The 19,445-nt window shown below is 42.3% G+C and overlaps 3 protein-coding genes across 4 annotated transcripts in view; 1 reads left to right on the plus strand and 2 right to left on the minus strand.

Moving 5' to 3' along the window:
* Positions 1-57: 57 nt before the first annotated feature.
* glod4 (glyoxalase domain containing 4) lies at positions 58-4,111 on the minus strand. Of its 2 annotated transcripts, none has more exons than XM_030744927.1 (9): positions 3,837-4,111; positions 3,612-3,661; positions 3,388-3,508; positions 2,855-2,999; positions 1,978-2,114; positions 1,785-1,871; positions 1,572-1,685; positions 1,412-1,498; positions 58-1,324 (listed from the first exon to the last, which is right to left on the minus strand). In XM_030744927.1, the coding sequence occupies exons 1-9, from the start codon at positions 3,924-3,926 to the stop codon at positions 1,259-1,261; spliced, it is 897 nt and encodes a 298-aa protein (XP_030600787.1). In that variant the 5' UTR covers positions 3,927-4,111; the 3' UTR covers positions 58-1,258. The 2 variants fall into 2 exon arrangements, with proteins under 2 accessions (XP_030600787.1, XP_030600788.1); XM_030744928.1 differs by having other exon boundaries at positions 3,811-3,880.
* Positions 4,112-4,214: 103 nt separating this feature from the next.
* mrm3a (mitochondrial rRNA methyltransferase 3a) lies at positions 4,215-7,854 on the plus strand. The gene is made up of 4 exons (XM_030744926.1): positions 4,215-4,779; positions 5,818-6,062; positions 6,145-6,306; positions 6,411-7,854. Exons 1-4 carry the CDS (start codon positions 4,412-4,414, stop codon positions 6,989-6,991), a joined length of 1,356 nt encoding a protein of 451 aa, XP_030600786.1. The 5' UTR covers positions 4,215-4,411; the 3' UTR covers positions 6,992-7,854.
* Positions 7,855-8,389: 535 nt separating this feature from the next.
* The window catches only part of nxn (nucleoredoxin), a 62,538-nt gene continuing 51,482 nt past the window's right edge, over positions 8,390-19,445 (minus strand). Inside the window, exons 6-8 of the mRNA XM_030744340.1 lie at positions 17,748-17,927; positions 17,079-17,203; positions 8,390-9,098 (exon numbers count right to left, since the gene is read on the minus strand). Coding sequence (XP_030600200.1) covers positions 8,916-9,098; positions 17,079-17,203; positions 17,748-17,927 — 488 coding nt within the window. The 3' untranslated portion in view covers positions 8,390-8,915. The remainder of the gene's footprint in view (positions 9,099-17,078; positions 17,204-17,747; positions 17,928-19,445) is intronic.

Genomic DNA, 19,445 nt, shown 5'->3' on the forward strand with positions numbered 1-19,445 from the left:
GCAAACACAGAAAATAGACAAGTTTACCTCATAACTTTTATTCCAACCAGACATCAATGTTACAAAGCATAAACAGTTTACTTCCATTTGACTGTGCATCCAGAGTTTAGGATTATCCCCCCCAAACCACCTGCCAGGGTTTTGATCATTTAATTGGCTTCAAATGTATAAAAAGCTGCAACAAATGAACACCAAAAAATAAGGCAGATTCTATGCAAAACATTTATTTTAGCTTTTATTTAATATGTAGGGCACATTTTTTCTAAATAAAGTTGTTTTTCTCCATGGACAGAATATTAAAATGCCAAATCTGTGTGTACAGATGCATACAAGCCCCCTCTCCCCAGTGTCTGTGTGGGTTCTCTGGCTTCCTCCCACAGTCCAAAGACATGCAGTTAGTGAGGTTAGGTTAATTGGTGATCATGAAGCGCCCATAGGTGTGAACATAAGTGCAAATGATTGTCTGTCTCTCTGTGTTAGCCCTGTGAAAGACCGGTGGTTTCCCCAACATCTCCAGGATAGGTCCTGGGTCTACCCTACCTTAACCCTATGCAGCTGGGATAGGCTGCAGCTCCCCCACAGCCATGAGCTGGATAAGTGGAAGAAAATTGCTAGAAGTCCTGGTGATACTTGTATTAGTTAATATGTTGGGATTAACTTCTCTCCTTAAAACTAAAGGCAAACAGGCCTTTGTAGTTATTGTCCCTAGGTTCTGAAATAGCCTGTCCAATATTAAATCATCTCTTTTTCAGTTGCTTTTAGTCAAGTCTGTGGTCCCTCATGGTTTGGTTAAACTCACCCTAAACGTTTTTTGATGCTCTTTTATTTGATTGTTTTTAGAATTGCTTTACCATTATTAGAATTTGGTTACATTTTTATTCTAATTTTCAGACTTCTTTCTCAATTATTATTTTTATTATATTGTCTGTTTTTGTGAGTTGGGTGTGTTTATGGGTTCTTGAGGCCTGATTGGATCACAAATGAATGTGCCTGTAAAGCACTTTGAGTCAGCTTTTTTTTTTCTTGAAATGTGTTAAATAAATAAAACTGACTTGATTTTTTTTTTCTTTTAGAAATAATATTTATTGGGGAAAAAAAAATCCATTATCACAGCACCTCAAGGCTCAGTGTGACATAAAAATAAATTTCTCACTGCCAGTCTAAGGATATCTGAGTTAGAAGATCTATGCTACAGGTGCTTTGCACAACATCTCATCCTCATTAACTGGTGAAAAAGATATGGGTCAGCTCCTCCACCTCATGCAGCAGCCTTCTGTTTGTTGTGTTTGGCAAACCATTCATCACTTTTATCTTCAGCCATAGCCTGAAACAAGTTAAAAGCATGTAAAACACGAGCACACACATGCAGGAGAAATGTTAAGGGAGGGCTATGTGTTATAGAAATACCAACCTTATCAAGCAATTCATTTCCTTTGGGGTCCACCATGGACAGCTGCCTAAAAGCCTCATCTCCCACAAAACAAATCTCATGGCCATCCTAAAACAAACATTTTACAGTTAATATTTTTGACTCGACTAATTTGACAGCATTATTTTGGGAACACACTTACCGGGTCAGCCAAAATAACCACTTCTACTGTAGCTTTTCCAGGAGTGTCCAGGCTGACTAGTGGGGTGAGAATTTTCTGATTTTCCTTTTTCATCAAGGCTTCAATATCTGGCAGCTAAGGAATACAATAATATCTTATTATAATTATGCTGAAAATAATATGTCTGCGAGCTGACATTAGCTATTTAGAGACACTTATTCATAAGTATTTTACTTGCTCCCGCGGGCATGAAAACGCTATTCTCCCAAACGCTGTTCCATGATCGACTGTCGCTCCAATGTCACGAAGCTCCAGTTTACACTGCACATGGACACAAATCATATACATGAAAAATACAATTCAAACCTCAACAATGTAACTATTTGAAACTTATCTTAGGGTTTAACGTCTCCTTTCTTTGACTCACTTGAGTGTCTGCAAATCCCATCAGCACTGTCTTCTTTTCCTCATTTTTGTCCATCACTTTCATCCCCAAGAGTGTGGACCAGTAGTGAGTTGATCTTTGGAGGTCAGATACCCCAAGACAAACCTTCTGCACAGGGTCTGGGAACAGATTACAGAAAGTAACTAGCTAAATGGTAAATGGACTGGTGCTTCTATATTGCTTTTCTACTCTATTTGAGACCTCAGAGCTCTTTCCTGCAAGCCTGTCTCTGATGCAGCCAACTAGATCTTGTCCACAAATGATGAGTTTTGCTTTAAGACTGCCGGAAAGTGACTTTGGATGGGTATAAATACACACTTAGAAGAAAATAACCTTCAGAAGTAAGTGTCATTACATCGTGATAACTTGTGTTGCTCATCTGTTCTCCTCTATGCTTTAGACATCTGAGTCTCCTTAAACTTCTTACCCAGCACCTGCTTATAAGATTTCCATCAGCTCAGTGATCATTTGCCTTTTTTTCATACAGAAACAAAGGCGGATTTGACAGCTGGAAACTAGTGAGGAAGCATCCAGATGTGAAGAGATGTAAAGTGTTAAGCACGTTTGATAAACTGCTCCAACTATGTTATGAAGAGAAACCTCACGCAGGCAGAATTGTATGAAAGTATGGATCTTACAGACTTTAATCTAAGGTTGATAATGAACTTGGATCACTGGGAAGTTAAAAGTCTTCATTTAAGTTCCTGCACCATAAAAGACTACATGTAAGGATTTGATTATTAATGGAAGTTTATGAAGTGCCTGAGGAGGGCAGCAACATGCCTTTGTTGTCTAGCCTGCCAAAATCCAACAAGAAGAAGAAAGAAGAAGGGACACGTTTGACTTATGTCACACTCACCACTTAGAGGTTGCTCTTTATCCACCAAATAGAAGGGATAACCTCCAGGAGCCTGGGTCAGATACAGAGCCTCTCCCACCTCAGTGAGAGGCCACCCAAGACGTTTAGCATTGCTTACAGCTTGGCTTGACTGCAGAGTGAGCCCCTAACATGCAAACACACATGCAAATACATACATATACATTTTATTTATTACACTCTCACCCATATAATGCACACTGTGTATGCTGTGTACCTTACCGGCTACAAACGTATATAATGTTTTGATATCTGTATATAGTGTTTTGATGTGTGTGTATATGTATATTGACATTGATATATATAGTGTTTATGTATATAGCTTTTCTATTCAGTGCTATTTTAGTTCATTTGTTTTTATTCATCCTTTCATTTTTCTCTGTACTGAGCTGCTGTAATGCGCAAATTTCATTAAAATTTTATCTTATCTTAAATATCCCATTACTGCCACTGTACCCTGAATAACAAGCCCTGTGAGTCTTATCCTCCATGCAGTGTAAAAACCTCTCACCTACCAAAAAGTCGTTGCCAAGTTGATATTCTCCCACACCATAGTTGTATGTCAGCTCAGCAACAAAATGGTCATCCTCTGGACCAAAGCCAATCATTGTCTTGCTCCATTTCCCATCATAGGGTCTGTATGGGTATGAGGTGAGGACAGGGTTACCGCTACTGTATCAACAACTAGTGTTATGCTGAGTTCAAGGTTCAACTCTCGCGTGAGTTGTGTCTTATTTACCCATTACAAGTTGCTTTGCAGCCTTCCTCAAACTCTTCGTGTCGTAAAACCTGAAATGAATAACGGGCGGTGAGAAAATTACTGCTCAATCAGTGTGGGTCCACTTCCACATTTACTCGGGTTAGCAACCCTGTGAAAGAAACGATCCGACACCAGCAAAAGTCAGGCTAATAAATCAGTGGCTTCAGTCCTAACATGCCTTTAACTGCAGCTCAGCCGAGTTACCTTCATGCCCAGAACATCTCTGTAAAAGATGGCAGTTTTGGCTCTGTCACCAACTTTGAAAACAAAATGCAGCGCTCGTCTCAAAGCCATGTTTATTGACAGACGAGCTAGCGGGGATCGTACCGGTAATTACCAACGAACACATAACAGGTATTTACAAGTACAACTACAAAACGATATAAATCGCCGGTTAACACATCACACCGGCTGTCGTTATTATCAGTGTTGTTTTAGCGTTAAAGGTAAGAACAGTGACTTTACGTTAAAGTAAAATATATAAAACTGACCCCAAACTAGTCAGATTAATGGTATTGCCCAGAGTTCTCGCGAGATTACAATTAAGAGGCAAGTTTGAAGCGTCATCGAGTAAAATATGATTACTATGGGATGTATTTGACATATTCTTATATTAAATAAGTCAATATATGAGTAAATTAATAATGCTACCAGATGAATTTTGTTAATTTCATGTTTATAAATGCAATACCAGCAATCAAACAGCTAGCGGCGGTAGGCAGGTTAGCGCGTGTTACTGAAACATCTTGACAGACAAGAGAAGAAGAAAGCAGGCAAAAATGGCAGCGTACATGAAGAGCGTGATGTGCCTTGTTTTTACGATAGAGCGAAATGCTTTTCTAACATACAGGAGCAGTGTCAATGTGGAGTCAAGGCGGTATGTACGCGGACTGCGGAGGAAACCTGTCAGAGTGCTGTCTCCTGAAAAAGAGACGGGTAAAATCATAAAGCCGCCTCAGATTCAGCCAGACGAGCCGAGCATCCAGAAGGAGACCAGGGGAAGAATCACCGCTGCAACGACAGAGAGAGACGCTGTCAAGGCCAGGAGTGATGCGCAGTCAGCTACGAAACATGCTTTTAGTGTGACAAAGAATGAAGTGGACGGGCTGCGTTATGAGAGGGCTTCTCCTGGAGATAAAAGACTGGCGTAAGTCTCACCAAGTGAGGGCAGCAGCAGCAGGGGTGATTCAACAGGAGGATCAAGGACAAGTCAGGGGTGGCCCAAGGCGAAATTAGGAAATGCGGTTAAGCTCTGGGATACAAAGCGCTGGGCATTATGCAGTACCTTATATGTACGCTATTATACGAGCAAGGGTGATGTGCAACCCCCTTTTTGTTTGCAGTGGTGATGGACAGGTTGACAGACGAGATCAGGCAGGAGTCTCTGTGGACTACGATGTTCGCAGACGACATTGTGATCTGTAGGGAGCAGGTGGAAGAGAGCCTGGAGAGATGGAGTTATGCTCTGGAAAGCAGAGGAATGAAAGTCAGTAGAAGCAAGACAGAGTCAATGTGTGAATGTGAGGGAGACCGGTGTAACAGTGAAACTGCAAAGAGCAGAGGTGGCAAAGGTAGATAAGCTTAAATACATGGGGTCAACCACCCAAAGCAACGGACAGTGCATGAGAGAGGTGAAGAAGAGAGTGCAGGTAGGGTGGAGACGAGTGTCAGGTGATTTGTGACAGGACAACAGCAAGAGTGAAAGGGAAGGTTTACAAGATGGTTTTGAGACCTGCAGTGATGTACGGTTTGGAGACGGTGGCACTGAGAAAAAGAAAACAGGCCGAGCTGATGGTGACAGAGCTGCTAAAACTGTCACCCTTTTTGAATACAGCCTGTGTTGGTCTTCCAGTTCAGCCTGTTGTCAGTGTAAACTCTCGGGTACTTGTACTCCTCCATCACATCAACATTTTGTCCTGGGATAGATGCAGGTCTTGTAGCTGCCCTCTTCCTTCTGAAGTGAGTTCCCATCTCTCTGGTCTTACTAACATTCAGAAATAGATGATTCTTCCCAATCCACCAGACTACACAGAATATAGCAGAGTAGAAATGGAAAGATACATAAAACTGAGGAAAAAGTCAGTATAAACTACAGTATAAATTCTTTTCTAAACCATATTTTGATAACATAACTTTCACACTGCCTTCTCCTCCTCCTTTCCCTCTCCACACGTCTGCGCTGCAGGAGGTTAGTGAGTGTTGCTCGTTCCAGGACGTTTCGGGAGCACCAGGGTAAAATCCTTCTCGAGGGCAGGCGTTTGATCTGTGACGCCCTGGATGCTGGTGCTAAACCACAGATGGTGTTCTTCAGCACAGTGGATCGACTCCGAGAGCTGCCCTTAGATAAGCTGAGAAGGGCCACGCTCGTCAAAGTCAAGTTTGAGGACATCAAGATCTGGTCTGATGTTGTGGCCCCACAAGGGGTGATCGGTGAGGGAGACACAGTTTCTTTTGGTTCATTATGAAGCACTGATAACTGAATTATTTCTGACTTTGACCTCTTCTTCTGCAGCCATATTTTCTCGCCCAGACCCTTCACGGTTAAACTTTGCAAGCAAAGGTCACTCAGTGCCATTGTCTCTGATATGTGACAACATCCGGGATCCTGGGAATCTTGGGACAATGTTGCGATGTGCTGCTGCTGCTGGCTGTCATAATGTCCTTCTCACCAAGGGTATGTTTAAAGTGATGATTAGAAATGGGATCGAGTGATCTCCAATATTAATGGTCCTACACATCTTTCCTTTGAATTTTGTTAACATTTTATTTTTTTGTCAGGTTGTGTGGATGCTTGGGAGCCTAAAGTTCTGCGTGCAGCAATGGGCGCCCATTTCCGCCTTCCCATCTATCCCAGCCTGGACTGGGATGATATTGAAAATCATCTCCCTAAACCTGTGACTGTCCATGTGGCTGACAACAGTGGCAGCCTCGATAGAAGTAGAGAAGCGGAAGTTAATGTGTCTCACAAGCCGTCCAAAGCTGGAGATTATGGCTGGGTTAGCGCAAGATCCAACCGCAAAAACACGGGCTATGAGGAATATGATTCTGATTCGGGCTCTGAAGATGAGGGGCTCTCACTCCCCAGAGTGGACACAAAGCTGTACTGTGACAGCTGGGCTCACAGCCCAACTGCTCTTGTGATAGGCGGTGAGACACATGGTCTGAGTCTAGAGGCGGTCCAGTTAGCAGAGAAAACCGACGGCCACAGGCTCTTTATTCCCGTTGTTCCTGATGTGGACAGCTTGAATTCAGCCATGGCAGCTAGCATCCTTTTGTTTGAGGGCAGGAAGCAACTGTTAAAACTGCTGCAAACATCTGGAAAGAAATGGCAGGCTAAAGCTGAGAGGCAGTTTTCATGATGCTTCCATTAAATATCAGACCAAATGGAACATCCCAGATAATCTTCTGCTAATGATACAATTTGCATGTATGTTTGTGTTATATGAATTTATGTAGCTTTTTTTTTTTTTCCATTGTGAAAAAAATATTTTGACTGATTTCTCTATTAAATGTCAAACAGTAAAACTAGAATTTTCCAGAGCCCAAACTGGTGTTTTTAGACTCCCTTTATATCCAGTTATCAGCTGAAAGAAATTGAGCATTTTGTCCCCACTGACCTCTTTTCACTCCCCATGTGTTTATATGCCACTACTGCATATCATTAAGTTCTTGCTTCTCACAACTGCCAAGAAATTGCTCATATGGGATTGTTTTTTTTTTCCTTTCTTTAATATTGGAGGTTCTGTATATGAAGTGCCTTGGTTTGGCTGTTGGGACTTAGTGTGGGACCTTAGTGTGGCAGCAGGCTTTCCCAAACTCGGCAAATAGAAATGTGGGTGCAGGAGTTATAAAGAAAATAGCAATACAGTTAAAATTATCAAAATTGGTGACAGATGCTCTTTAATTTTGAGAAAAGAGCTGCTAAATATTTGCCACAGCATCAAAATAAGGTGGTAAGCTGCTCTAGTACCATACACAGCACCTGTTATTATTAACTGTTTTTGATGCAATCTTTTGATTATATTTATAATAGATTTTGTGCTGGAAGACTGATATAAGCTATAAAAACCAGGATGATTAAAGGTTCAGAGAGCTTCCCCCTGGTGGTCCCTCCTGAAGTTTATTCTCCGTATAAATCTCAATTTATAAGTGGAAAAAAAAAGCATTTCTCCCTTTCTCTTCTAATAATTTTCTCTAGCATAAGGTCAAAAGTTTCTACCCACCTTGGGTTTTTTTTTTTTTTTGCACATCCGTAGAATGAGTCGATATTCACAGGCTCCCATAATAAATGTACCATATACTTTGTCTTTTGACCCCACAGTGTTTAAAACCCTTGTGAGAAAGGAACTGGAGTCACTGCATTGTGCATCTTTTACATATCTAAGAGCTAACTTTATTGATAAAACTTAGGAACAAAACTCTTGTGCTTGCCAGTGAATTTTTAATGGGTGTGAAAAGCTATGACTAAAGTAACAGGATATAAAGGGACTTATACATTCAACTTTTCAAAGAAAAAAAAAAAAAAAAAAAAAAGGAAAAGTTTTCGTGCCTCCAGAAATAATCTAGCCTTTTTCCATTAGGGGGACCTTCACAGAAAATCCTCTAATGACTTTGAGATGAGAACCACCATTTCCAACCAGCTCGAGATGACTTTCACTCACATCATGACACACAAGACGACGCGGGGTTTAAAAACATCAGTCACTGGTCTGTCACAAGCAACTAGAACATGCTCTTTACTGTATGTGCACCTGTCATACTGTGGGGTTTCTTTATTTAAATAGGGCCATGAAGGCATACAGCTACATCCAACTGAGGTTTAGCACATCTGCACTACAGGTGAATTACAATTGTAAAAAAGCATTTTATTCTTTAACTTCATTCACAAACCAAAAGCAACAAGAATCTTGCAGACAATACAGAAAGCAAAAGATTGGCTGAATAAGTAGGTCCACTGGGTAATTCTCTGGTTTTCTCTAGAAATTCCACTGTGAGAGAAAAAAAAAAAAAAAAAAAATCTCCATATATATTACTGTATGGACTATAGTCAATGCAAGGCACCACAGGAGAAAGAGAGGACTCCGTGAAAGAGGAACACATCTAAAAATAAAATGCTAAAATGTCAGTAAAAAGTGAGACATCTCTCTAACAGTCAGGAGGGGAGCTGGGAGAGAGAGCGAGAGAGTGGGAGGCTGGAAACTGTGAGGGGTGTAGCAATAGATCAGGGATGGATGATGGAGTGAGTCCCATGTAATGTGTCCAGTTTACACGTGGACTGTCTCTTTAGATGGGCTCTGGTTTGAGCTTTTCAGCCAGGAAGTCGCTGACAAACTGCTCCACCACGGCCGGCGTGATCTCCTCCACGTCGCGAACGTACTTGGCACGGGCCGACATGTCCAAGATAGTGAGCAGAGGTACCGCTTCTGGGAGGTTGGTGTAGTCCCGCAGCGAGTCGCTCATGTCATCCTACAGAGACAGAAGAAAAAAAAAAAAAAAAAGGAAAAAAAAAAATCGTGAAAGCCGACTGATTTTACATGATGGAGTGGTCTATTCCTCACATGCAGGACTGATTAAGCTCGGATCACGGCCTGGTGTGACTCATGTACAAGTCAAAATGTCATAAATCTGTCATTACTTTGGCTTCAGTGAGCTTATGATTGAAACAGTAAAATCTGTGCTCTGTTTACCCTTTCACCGCAGATTTCTTTATGAAGTTTCAAATCTTGTTGTGCGCAGCCTCCTGACATTACGGGCTGGGACGCCACAATAAATCACAGCATGATGGAGAATTTAAAAGGAAACATGAAATTGTTCTTTATGCCATTGTTCCCTGGAGTTTGGTGTACTGCGAGTAATCAATCCAACATTTTTTTTTTTTAAACTTCTGCATGATTTCCATTTATTACACCTCATTTGAATTATTGCACAATGTGACAATTTCAGCCTCTAAATTATTAAAGAATAAGAAAAAAAACAAAAAAAAAAAAACAAAAAAAAAAAAAAAAACCGTATATCCTCTCCCTCTAGGCCAGTGGTTCTCAAATCCAGGCCTCATGGCCCCGTGTCCTGCAGGTTTTAGATGTTTCTCTGCTTCAACACACCTGAATCACATATAGAAGTCATTAGCAGGACTCTGGAGAACTTGACTGCATACTGAGGAGGTAATTCAGCCATTTGATTCAGGTGTTTTAGATCAGGGACACATCTAAAACCTGCAGGACACGGGGCCACGAGGCCTGGATTTGAGAACCACTGCTCTAGGCCAAGAAGACATGTAATCTGGACTAACACAATACCAAAGCATGAGGTTCAGCACTTGGGTTCATAAAGATCATCCTGGAAGTTTTAGCATCATTTTGGTGAGAGGGAAAATTCTATGTACAATTCAACTGTTTCTTTACCAAACATGCATTTAAACACTAAAATGCATTATGAAGCAGTCACTCTACTTGCTTAGGTGATCTGGAATGCATCTGACCACACGTCCTTTGTAGCGCAAACACAAATGTGCCCTGATGCATCTCCAACAAGGATGTAACAAGAAAATCTAATCAGTGCCCTCTCCTCCTGTGCCCTTTGGCAAGTCACAAGGTGATTTGATGTCCCAGAAATCTCAGCAGTCAGAACAGCCGGTTCATGTACGTTATTAGTTCTTCAAACACTGTGTTTTATTTGCTAGTCCTGGTTAAATAAACCTAACGCTTACTGGTGACAGATAAAAATTGTGTGCATGGCTCCCAAGACACATTTTAAAAGAAAGCTCAAACAGGGTCACAGTTTGGTTCAAAGGGGCTGCAAGTCAAAGGCGGCTGTGAACCCAAACTCTACTACAGCATAAACAAACACCTGAACTTCAGGTGCAGAAATGTCACCTAAAAATACCTGAAAATGTTCCACAAAAGATGCAACAGGATTGCAAGTGATGCAGTTCTGTACGCAGTGTGCAGGTGTCTTGTTGGAAGATAAGAGGGGGCTTTTATACTGGCCTCTCTCTCACTGTAAATGCTGACATGGCATTTGAAGTACAACCAAAAACCTGAGGAAGGCACTCAAGACGTTTCCCTGCTCCACAGCAGTACACACTTCAGAAAATGAGGACAGCGCCCTTCACTTGAACTATGCCACCCTATAAAGTCCAGAACAGCTTGGCACCATTTATTAATGCACGCTTCTTGAAAGAGAATATGAAATTATCTTCTCTGCCGTCTTCCTGCAGGCAGCCTGCTCAGGGAAACCACAGAGCTGCTGCTTAGTCACACATCCTGCTGTGTAGAAAGCCAGGAAGGACCCGGGTGGGGGTCCAGAAGTATCCCTCCTTTATCAAAAGCTCACCTGCATCAGATTTTACTCCCATCGCAGAGCACCGTAACGATGGAGCAGCACAGATTTGTGAGGGAGGACGTTAAAAATACATTGCTGCCGGGCGTATAGTGGGGATTCCAGTTGTACTTCTTTGCAGTTATTTTAAAAGGGCTTCACCATTTTTTAGCCTGAGGCTTGAGGTCACCTTTCACCCCTTAACAAGTCAGGATTACAACCTCTGTATCCAGAGATAATAGATGTGAATCACTACAGGGGAGGCAAGCAGCAACTTTCAAACAAGCGTGAGAGTTCCATTAATTATTGAGGCTGAACACAGAATCACAGTTTCCTAATTCAGCTCTAAGTTCCAGCTGCGAGCGCTCCTGCAACCGGCATTCCTGCCCGGACAGAGATCCATTATTCTCGTCGAATGAATTTCATGTGTTGGGTTGAGCGAGGCCACATAGTTCACTTGAATGTGTACAGCTAATATACTAATATCATTTGCAACATTTTCTCATCCTCATGACACGATGGGCCCAGCTTCTCCTCGGCTTAGTCTGCTGGCTCAGAGGGAGAGTCTCAAAGATTAAAGATCACTTCCATATGGTAAAGATTAGGTTTCAAATGCAGAACGTACAAGAAGAGGCCAGAGGGTGGCACTGCAACAAAGAGCTGGACTTCAAATGGAGGCCTGTGATGTGAATACTGTTAGCTGCTGATTTATGTACCAGTGTGAGTTTAGTCAAGCAAAGTCAATGATATAGCGACTTTGGATGGATTTCCTGCTTCATATAACACTCTTTGAAACGCTCTTTGTTGTCTCCTCTGTTATCAGAAGATCCGCAGCTACTCTTGTTAAATGGATCAAACCGCACAATGAGCCCTCAGACTTTTCATTAAATAGCTGCACCGCTACCTAAAAAGGATAAGTATGCCAAGATGAAGTCCGTGACCTCTACTTTGCAAAACTGCTAACAGATGGAACAGATGAGTTGCCGTGTGGTATTTTGTTATAGGCAGCTAACTTCCTGTGAATAGAGTCCGTTTTATTATGCTGCAAATCACCATACATTGACTGCTTAATACTCTCAGATGTAAGCTGTCACTAAGGACAATGCTGTTACGAGTGAAATACCGCTTAAATCTCTGACTGCAAATAAAAGCTTTTCCTTGCAGGCTCACTTGGGGCCATGTGAAGCGTAGATTATAGATCATCTGTAAAGAAACCACAACCAGAGAAATTCCAAAAATCTGTCACCGTGGCCTTTTCAGCCTTTTCGATATGAGAAGATATAATCTCTGCATCAGTCTTCACCTCCGTAGGAAGTCATGCATCTTCTTTTGTGTGGTTTCTTGGCTTGTGTAAACCGCTTCTCGTGAGGTGCAGCCCTTCCAGAGGCCCCCCACCACCCCACCACCCCGCCCTCTGCAGCTCAGCCCAGAACAAAAAAGACAAAAAGGGCCTCTCTGCTGCAGCAGCCCGCACTCACAGCTGTGATAAGGCTCAGCGTGTGTTTACCGTGTGGGACCTGCTGGGCCACGTCAGGCCCGTTCTGATTACCGATGCGCTGTGGCATTTCACAGACCAACATCGACCCTCTGATCAGCTGATAATGATGAACCCAGCCACTGGCCTCCGAGCCGAGGCTGCGTCCATCTCACTGGTCACCTTTGATGTCTGGAGGAAAAGTCATCACTGACAGATATTTCCTTATAGTGCTGAAAGTGAAAACACTTATCTGGTGCACAGAAACGTAAGAAAAAAAAAATAGAGTCCAGTCCTTTTTTTTTTGTTAAGCCTAAAAACTGACCTATGAAACATTCAAGCATAAAAAGGTGACAAATCCAAGGGATGAACGAGTGTTGTGGCTACAAGTAACAGGCAACTTGGCAAAGAAAATTTTAAACTGGACTGTCACAAAAACACATTTGGCATTTTTCATAGATTCTGCTAAAGAAATGGCAACAAAGGTAAAACAGTTTGGGAAATCACCTTGGTGGTTCATAAATCTTATGCTGTCAAAGAGCTATTAGCTGAAACTTGGCATATCTGTGTAGCGTGTCCTGAAAGTTACCAAAACCGGACAGTTAACTTTTAGTGAAATGCTAACATGTTCACAGTAACACTAGCATAGTGATGCTAAGTGAGAACAATGTTTCCCTGTGGACAGTATAAATACTATCTGTGTTTATTTAGCATGTTAGCTGCTTACAATTGCTAATCATGACTAAATTTACAACAAAAAAAACCTGCAAGTCAAAAAACTTTGACCTGTTGATTATTTTTCATATTTTTCCCCATTCAATAGCAACAAATATTCAATTCAGTTCACTCAATAGCACATATATGAACATGATTATAACTAAAAGTTGTTTTAATTATTGTGTATTTTGTTGTTTATGGACTTGATTAATAGTTTATCATTTAAAACATCAGATTCATTGAAAACGGACATTAGTAGATGCCAAGAGGTCTGAAGCAGCCTGGAGCCAGTAAGGCCCTGTCCGCATGTACACAAGTATTTACTTAAGTGGAGCTTTTTCTATAACGGCAAAAATGCTAAAATTTTAAAAGGGGGTTTTAAAACAGGACTTGACAAACCAATAGGTGACGTCATGGTGGCTGCATCCATCTTTTATTTACAGTCTATAAAGCATGTTAGTGCACCGTCAAATGTTTAGAAAATGCGTGTTTACTTAATGGCTTAAAATATTCAAATTACCCTCATGTGAGACTGTTCACATTTTATGCCTGAAAATCTACCCTGAAATGTGGCAGCTGATGACAAGATTTATAAATTACGTAAAGGTCAGGGGGTCCCAAAGATGGCAGATGTTATCCTCCAGGGACCATGATTCTTATACCATTCATCTGTCTGGATGTGTTGGACCAACAGTATGACCTTGCCTTTCCTAAAACAATCCCACTGACACAGTTAAAAATGTGTATGTGTGAAGTGTTAGTGATTAAGACCCACATTTTTATTAAAAGCCTAATAATGAAGGCGGGAGGAAAAAAAAAAAAACCCCAGTGTCCTAAGATTTGAATAAATGCAGTATCAGAGTGGTTATGCAACGCATTATAATCAAAGTCAAAGCAATTCATCCTGTTTTAGGGACACGCACACACAAATCAAGCAGGCAAAAACAAAGCTTTGAAGAGCAGACTTGCAGTCACTATGTGACTGGATAATACAGCTCGACTTCATTTTGCATGCAACAGCCAGAACACAGGAGAAATGAAAGAACAAAAAGAGCTTTCATTCTGCGATTATAAATCAGTATACTGTACTACTCTGTAGTGCGCATTTTTTTTCAGTAGAGTAAGAAGATCCTGTATCATTCAGCTCAGACTGGCCTCCCCCCTGAGAGGCTGCCAACATATTGCTGTCTCATGGACACAGAAAACCCAGCAGCTGGTCTGGCAGAGGAGTGTGTGCCTACTAGGGCAAACCCAAACCAAGGTGAAGGAGCCCAGAGCCTGGAAGCTTCACTGAATGCCTGAAATGGGACATGATATCTGACGCAACCCAGTCTGGAGGGGGAAACCTGGTGATTTCATAGCTGGCTGAGCTACATCCAGGAAATTATACCTGCACTACATGGATGTAAAAGTATATGGCTTAGCATGTGTTGCACCTGAATAACCGCAAGCTCCAGTGCAGAAGCGTTTCTTTGCGTTAGGTCAAATGAATAACACTATGAACACGAAACACTATCAGTCCAACTCCTGTTTTCCTGAAAACATAAGCTTTTCTAGTTCTGTGTACATGTGTCAGTGATATTCCAAGGCTGACATTAGAGTTGAGCTGCCAGGTCCTGACAGTTAGCACATGTGCAACACCCGCGGCTGAAACCTGAGCCCGCTTTTGGGTAAGTGACACGAGAAACCAGCGCTGCCCCTCCAGACTGAACTGGGAGGAAGGCAAGCTGGAGGGCAGAGAGCAGGGGAACTGAGGAGAGGTAGCTAAGCTGGTAATTATGTCTGCTGCTGCACCAGTTCTGGAAAGGCTGAGACAGAACACCACGAGATAACGGGTATTATGAAAACTCCGCAGCTCGTCCCACACGGGGAAGATGTGGGAGGAGATACAGCACAGATAGAAAGGATGGCATGTCAGTATTGTCAGGGAGAAGCGAACATCTGCCACGCTCTGAGTCTGCCCATCATGATAGAGGCACACAGCTGACTTGTAGGTCATGGAGAGGACTGAGTGCCTCTCTTGCAGGTTCAAGAACAGAGCCTCTAACGCCATCATGTAAACATGTTTGTTGCATGAAGTGTTATATAGTGGCCACTGAATTTTTGGAAACTGTATGCACATATCATTATCAGTTCTTTAATGGGGACCCATTATCCACATGTCCAGCTCTATAGTTATATGACTAAACTCTACTCTTTGCATGATTTATATTCAAAACAAGTGTTGCTGGGCACAACAACAAACCCCACCCCTCGGCAGACGTTTTAGCTGATTTGAACGTTGTCCATCTCACAAATGTGTCACTCTCCAAACTGAGATAACACAAAGGTCCTACTGTCCATGCCCATAATTTTCCTTTGAATCTCAGCGACCTTGGCCTCAAGGTAAAGGTCAAACTCATCCAAGATTATCAGCTGATGGTGTGAATTTGAACATTCTACCTCACATCGAGTTATCGCGTTCACCTTCGGAAGATTTTCAGAAAAACTTGAGTTCTGACCTTGCCCCAATTATGGTAAAAATTGAAACAGGTGATCTAGGGATCACTGGCCAGCTTTCATGCAAATTTGGTATGAATTGGACTGGTAGAATCAAACAGGCAAACATACTAAAAAACAATAACCCCGTTCCCCCTCTGGGGGCAGTGTAATAACCATTTTCTATCCTATGTCAAGCCTGGGTACGGCCCTGCAGTTCATCCTTAGAAAGGGGAACTAAAATGAATTCTTTCAAAGCCATCCTCCCTTAAGTCAACTTTATTTTGATTGGCTGCCTCTCACAAACAGCAGGTTTGAACAGCTAGAGCTCGGATATCCCCACTCTTTGACATCATAAATAAATACGCTGTTCCTGGATGTTGGAGCTAGAGTACCAGTACATCTACCTAGAGCACAATGCAATGCCTGTTTTTCAAAAGCACCGCTGCAGCATTTAGAGCCTGGTCGGTGCTCTGTGTGGGACACAAATGCACAACAGTTGTTGCACATATTACAAGTTCTAAAGTTTGGCTTATTGTTTATGTGGACTGCTGCCATCTTGGACTGCAAAGTCGAGGTTGGTGTGGCTGCTCTGACTTTGAGTGGGAAGTTTAACTGGAAGGGGGCGTTAAAGCTGAAGATTCCGACTGGGAACTCAGGAATTTCTCAGTTCACACTTCAAATGGAAGGCAGCATTAGCAGTCTGAAGCCTGAGCTTTTGGCTCATAGGGATTACTTGTTCATAAGCGGATTTCATTATTTGAAACTAATAAATACCCAAATCTAAAGCAGTTACAATAAACTGCTATATATTAGAAATGGATCAGATTGGAAATACTAAGTTGTGTATTAAAGTGTCTCTTCAACTCTACACTTACCCTTTATTAGCCATTTTACTGACATCTAGCTCATGGTTTCGTCTTCTGACCCTTAAGTGTTTTGTTCACTCTCAACACTTACACAGTGCAATTATTAATGGCAGCAGGCAGAGAAAAACCCCTAAAAACTCTCTTTCCTAACACACAGCAGTCAGACGCAGTTAGCAAGCAGGTGGTGAACACTGACCAGCAACAAAAAATAAGAAAGTATCTGCTGGATGTTTTGCTAAAGTGGTCAAAAACAACTTGACAAAAAGGAGGTCAAATCCCACTCTGGATAGAGTATTGTTATTTCCCCGAGTGTCTGATTTGGTCTAAAGCATCTCCGCCTTCTTAAAAACAAATCAGAAATGTTTGGAAATGTTTGTTTATGAATGTCACTGTGTTATTGCACTGGCATTTTCATTATCACGTCTGCATCTGCCTCAGAAAACACAGGATCGGCTGGGCTGTAAACTCAAAGACTAAATCATCCTGAAGCCGAGCTGAGGTAGAGCAGGTTGTACAAAAGAAAAAGAAAAAAAAAAAGTCCCAGCGATGCCAGTCTGTGTGAAATGGTATTTTACCCTCTGCTTATCTCACCTCTCCAGCCACAAAGAACAGCAGCGGTGTCTCCTCCTCCTTTGCTTTGTACTTGGCCACGAGCTTTTCCGCTATTGGTTGAATCAGTTCCTTGGCTGGCTCCAATTCACCTTCCTCCTCAGCATCTGTATTAACCAGGAGAGAGAAACAGAGATGTGTTAAAAGCATGAAGAAGCCATGTGGGAGAGCACAAAAAAAAAAAAAAAAATGAACAGATGAGTGAAAGTAGAGGCTGCAAGGACAGGCACCTGGAGGACAGATGAGTGAAGATATGAAAGAAACTGTACAGATGGTCCTCCGTCTTGTTTTGCAATTTGGTTTGACCCCAGGAGACACCGGGGTGGTCTCATATTTTGAGGGTCATCTCTTTGCATTCTCAAATTCTTTTCCATGTCTATCTGTTTTCTGTCTGCACTACCTTAAATCTTTCCATGCCATTCCCTGGAAAAATACTTTTCTGCATTAGCATTCCTGTATTAGCATATAAATAGATGGATACAGTAAATACTACATGAAGCATTTCCCGCAGCATTTCCCTCTGGGACCTTTTGACACTGTTAGAATTTTCCCTCAGAGTCTGACATTCAATATGCTCTACATAAATGCCACTTCATTCAGGGAGAGCCCCATGTGGAGCGGCACCACATTATAAGAACCTCAGCCTCTCACCCACAAACAGGACGAGGCAGGGCCCCTCGTGGAGCTGCACCGCGTTGGACTCGCTGAGCTCGAGCACGGGCCGAGGGTGCCAGGGAAAAAGCCGGCACTCTGGGTCATTCAACACCTCCACCCGGCCCTGTCGCGTAATCACACGACCATCCGTGTCCAACAGAATCAGCGTGGGTATACCTGGAATGGAGAAGAAAAGGAGAGGATGATGTGAAAGGAAGACAAACAAAGGAGGGTAGGAAATGGGCAACAGCGTGGGAGGTGGTTTGGATCATTTCCGTTAATTATCGGATCATGACGCACTCTTTTCCTTCTCACAGTGAGGTTTTTTTTGTTTTGTTTTTTGAAAACCCCTTTCTGGAAATTTTCACCTCCCTCTAGCTTTGTCTGTTACACCTCTGATAGTTCTTTTACAAGCCACCCACCCTCTGATTACAATTCCCTTATCAGAAACAGACACAGATCAGGCAGCAGTCAGTAAATTCCTGTCTGCACATGTGGACTGAAGTCAGCTGAGGTGGGGGAAATCAAACTGCAGGGGTTTGAGTGCAGGGGGAGGGCAGCATTGACTCGTCCGCTGTGCATTCCTCAAATTCTTTGCAGGACAGGCCAATGGCCAGTTCTTGCTAACTTCATCCACAATCCTCTACTTACACACACACACACACACGAGGGGATCAGGAGAAAAGCGCAAGGCACCGGGGGAAAAGGCACAGCACTTCCGCACTGAGTGAGACAGTAAACTGGATAACCAGCCCGCATTCCTCAGGCTGCAGGGCAATCTGTGCCGTTTGCCGGCACAAAGAGCTGTCAGCCATTGTGCCAGTGTTTCAGTATGTGACATAACTAAGTTTGGTAGAGGGACAAAAAAAATGTTTTTTTTTTAAAAAATCTCCACTTTCTGCTCTAATCTTAAAAAGCCACACTGTGCTCAAGAATCAAATGTACATATTTACTGTCATTTATTAGACTGGATATCCACCCATCCATCCATCCATCTCTGCTTATCCTGTTCAGGATCGCGGGTGGGGGTTGGGCTGGAGCCTATCCCAGCTATCATAGGGCGAGAGGCAGGGTACACCCTGTACAGATCACCAGCCTGTTGCAGGGCTAACACAGAGACAACCATTCACACCTATGGGCAATTTATAATCACCAATTAACCTAACCCCAGTAACTACTTTGGATATTGGCTGTAGAAATTTCATCCTTCTCTTGAATATGATGGAACTAAATGGCTCTTGACTTGTAGTGCTCAAAGCACAATAAAATCAATCAATAAATCAATCAATAAATAAATGAATATTGATTCCACCTGATGTTTCAAGGAGGAACCATTTTTTTTTACTGTTTACACCTGCCAACCAAAAGAAGCGTGCAGCTAGCCAACACTAGAACTAACACCAGCACCTCATCACAGGTAGATTTGATTTTTAGAATAAACTGTCTTTTAAATATCCGAGATAACAGTGATAACACCCCCAACCGGTCACAGCAAACGGCTGCCCCTCCCTGAGCCTGTTTCTGCTGGAGGTTTCCTTCCCACTGTTGTCAAGTGCTTGCTCATAGGGGGTCGTCTGATTGTTGGGGTTTTCTCTGTATTACTATATGGTCTTTAACATACAATATAAAGCACCTTGAGGCGACTGTTGTTGTGATTTGGTGCTATATAAATAACACTGATGTGAATAGAATAGA

Source organism: Archocentrus centrarchus, chromosome 13 (assembly GCF_007364275.1).
Source record: "Archocentrus centrarchus isolate MPI-CPG fArcCen1 chromosome 13, fArcCen1, whole genome shotgun sequence".
Taxonomy (NCBI): domain Eukaryota; kingdom Metazoa; phylum Chordata; class Actinopteri; order Cichliformes; family Cichlidae; genus Archocentrus; species Archocentrus centrarchus.

Excerpts from the sequence above, each read along its gene's own strand:
- glod4 (XM_030744927.1), bottom strand. The coding sequence starts at position 3,926 with ATGGCTTTGAGACGAGCGCTGCATTTTGTTTTCAAAGTTGGTGACAGA. Across the intron at positions 3,509-3,611 it reads TGCAAAGCAACTTGTAATGG|ACCCTATGATGGGAAATGGA; the intron begins GTAAATAAGACA and ends ATACCCATACAG. Across the intron at positions 3,000-3,387 it reads AACTTGGCAACGACTTTTTG|GGGCTCACTCTGCAGTCAAG; the intron begins GTAGGTGAGAGG and ends TTTGCATGTTAG.
- mrm3a (XM_030744926.1), top strand. The coding sequence starts at position 4,412 with ATGGCAGCGTACATGAAGAGCGTGATGTGCCTTGTTTTTACGATAGAG. Across the intron at positions 6,063-6,144 it reads GGCCCCACAAGGGGTGATCG|CCATATTTTCTCGCCCAGAC; the intron begins GTGAGGGAGACA and ends CTTCTTCTGCAG. Across the intron at positions 6,307-6,410 it reads TAATGTCCTTCTCACCAAGG|GTTGTGTGGATGCTTGGGAG; the intron begins GTATGTTTAAAG and ends TTTTTTTGTCAG.